The sequence below is a fragment of the Emydura macquarii genome, unplaced genomic scaffold (genome assembly GCF_026122565.2).
Source record: "Emydura macquarii macquarii isolate MOO-44397 ecotype Brisbane River unplaced genomic scaffold, CSIRO-AGI_Emac_v2 contig_1254, whole genome shotgun sequence".
Taxonomy (NCBI): Eukaryota; Metazoa; Chordata; order Testudines; family Chelidae; genus Emydura; species Emydura macquarii.
In genome coordinates, this window is record NW_027131391.1 from 51,163 (window position 1) to 53,103 (window position 1,941).

Here is a 1,941-nt window from a genome sequence, read left to right on the forward strand (position 1 = left end):
TGTGATGCAGTCTACCAGCTGGGCAGGGGACGACTCCTCCCCTAATCACCCACCATCCTACCCCTCTCTTTGTGGGGCAGGATGGCAGGAGGCTGATGGACTCTGACAGGGGGAAAAGGATGTTGCTCCCGAGTGGAGATGGGGGATGAGTGGCCCAGACTGGAGTTCTGCTGGAGGAGAAGCGGGTCAATCCAAAGCTAGGAGAGGAGGGGCGAGTGCACAGCTCAATCTTTGCACTCCCAGCCAGGCCGCCCGTTTCTGGTGTGTCACAGTGACCCAGGGGCGAGAGGGAGGAGCTCTCTTTCCCCTACACACACACACCCCTCGTGCCCCTGGCCAGGAGTGAGGAGCACAAACCCCACTGAGGACCAGTCAGGCTGCAGTGAGACATCTGAAGCCAAACTACAGCCTGTGCCGCTCCCAGCAGGGCACAGACAGCAGAGCAGAGGGGAGGCAGGTTTTGGTCTCAGTTCCCATCTCAGTGTCTCACTGTGTGTTCTTCAAAGCCTCTCCCTCATTGTAGTCAGTGAGGCAGTAATAGTCAGCATCGTCCTCCGCGAGGGCCCCGCTGATGGTTAAATAGGCTGTGTTACCGGAGCTGGACCCAGAGAACCGCTCGGGGGTCCCTGATACTTTAACGTTCGTATTGTAGATGAGTAGGCGAGGCACGCTGCCCCCCCGCTGCTGGAACCAGTACGGGTAGATGGTGGTGATGTCAGACACCACGCTCACGCGACAGGAGAGTTTGACCGTCCCTCCAGGAGACACAAACAAGGAGGGCTCCTGAGTCACCGTGTACTGGGAGCTGGCACCTGGAAAGCACAGGAGAAACAAAGCCATGAGACCCGCCCTGGGGCACGGCACCTTTGTGGGAAATGACCCAGAGGGAGGGGAAGCGAAGGTGAAACCCAGCCAGGGCTGCCTTAGTGCCATGGGCCCCTCTCTCACCCGAGCAGTACGTGAGCAGCGCGAGGAGCAGAGGGGCCCAGGCCATGGTGGGATGCAGACGAGCTCGGCTTCCTGACACAAACGGGTCTGTGGCTGGGACCCGCCGAATCTCTCTTAAACCCCCAGCACTGGAGAACAGCCCCTACATGCAAATCTGCTCCCTGCTGATTGGCTGCAGCTCTGGGCACCTGCGTCACCCCAAGACCGGGCAGTAAGGCAGAGAGGTACAGGGGATCTGTCTTACATTTGCTGTGACTGTCAAGTACTGAGCTGTATGGGGAAAATATTATTAAATTCCAATCATCTGCAGGATTAGGAGGAGTCCTGCCTACCCCCTCCCCCAGCTTCAGTGCTACGCCCAGTGTCATGGTGGTACCCAGGATTGCTGATGAACTCATTTGTGATGCAGAAAAGAAGTGACTATCCTCACACTGCCTTCCCCGGAGCACTCCCTCGCTGTTCAGCTCTGCTAAGGGGGACCCGTGTGCAGAGAGGGCTGGCATAGCTGTAATGATCTGATTTGCCCATGGAGTGGATCCATTATCGCCTGCAGTCAGCCAGTCTCACTGGGATGAGGCTGTTCTGTTCTCCCCTTGGAGCCAGTTTGGATTATCCTGGGTCTCTTGCGCTGGCGGCTGTGACGTTTTCACACGCACACAAAGCCAGACGCTTTTTGTCTGCCTAGACGACTTATTTCAAGGAAAACAAGAATGAAATGCCAAGTCTCCAGGAGACAGCGCAGGCACTGGAGAGCGAGCGAGCGAGCGAGCACACACAACGCCTGTGTCCTTCTGCCACAGTGTGGATGTGCTGCTCCCCCACCCACCCCTCTGCTCAGACCACCATGGCTTATGGGCCTGACCCGGGGTCTGGAATTTCCCCAATTCTCACTGACTTCAAGTGGGAGACGAGGATGCTCGGTCATTCAGGGAGGCCCTGAGCCTCGCACAGATTCGGGCGTAGGTCAGGAGGCAGGTTTCATTTACTGGAGAC

At 57.5% G+C, this 1,941-nt stretch overlaps 1 gene segment (V, D, J or C); it reads right to left on the minus strand.

Annotated features, from left to right (window-relative positions):
* Positions 1–486: 486 nt before the first annotated feature.
* LOC137154356 (immunoglobulin lambda variable 8-61-like) lies at positions 487–994 on the minus strand. The segment is given in 2 exon segments: positions 487–812; positions 949–994. Coding segments are annotated over 2 exon segments (372 nt in total).
* Between the last annotated feature and the right edge of the window lie 947 nt (positions 995–1,941).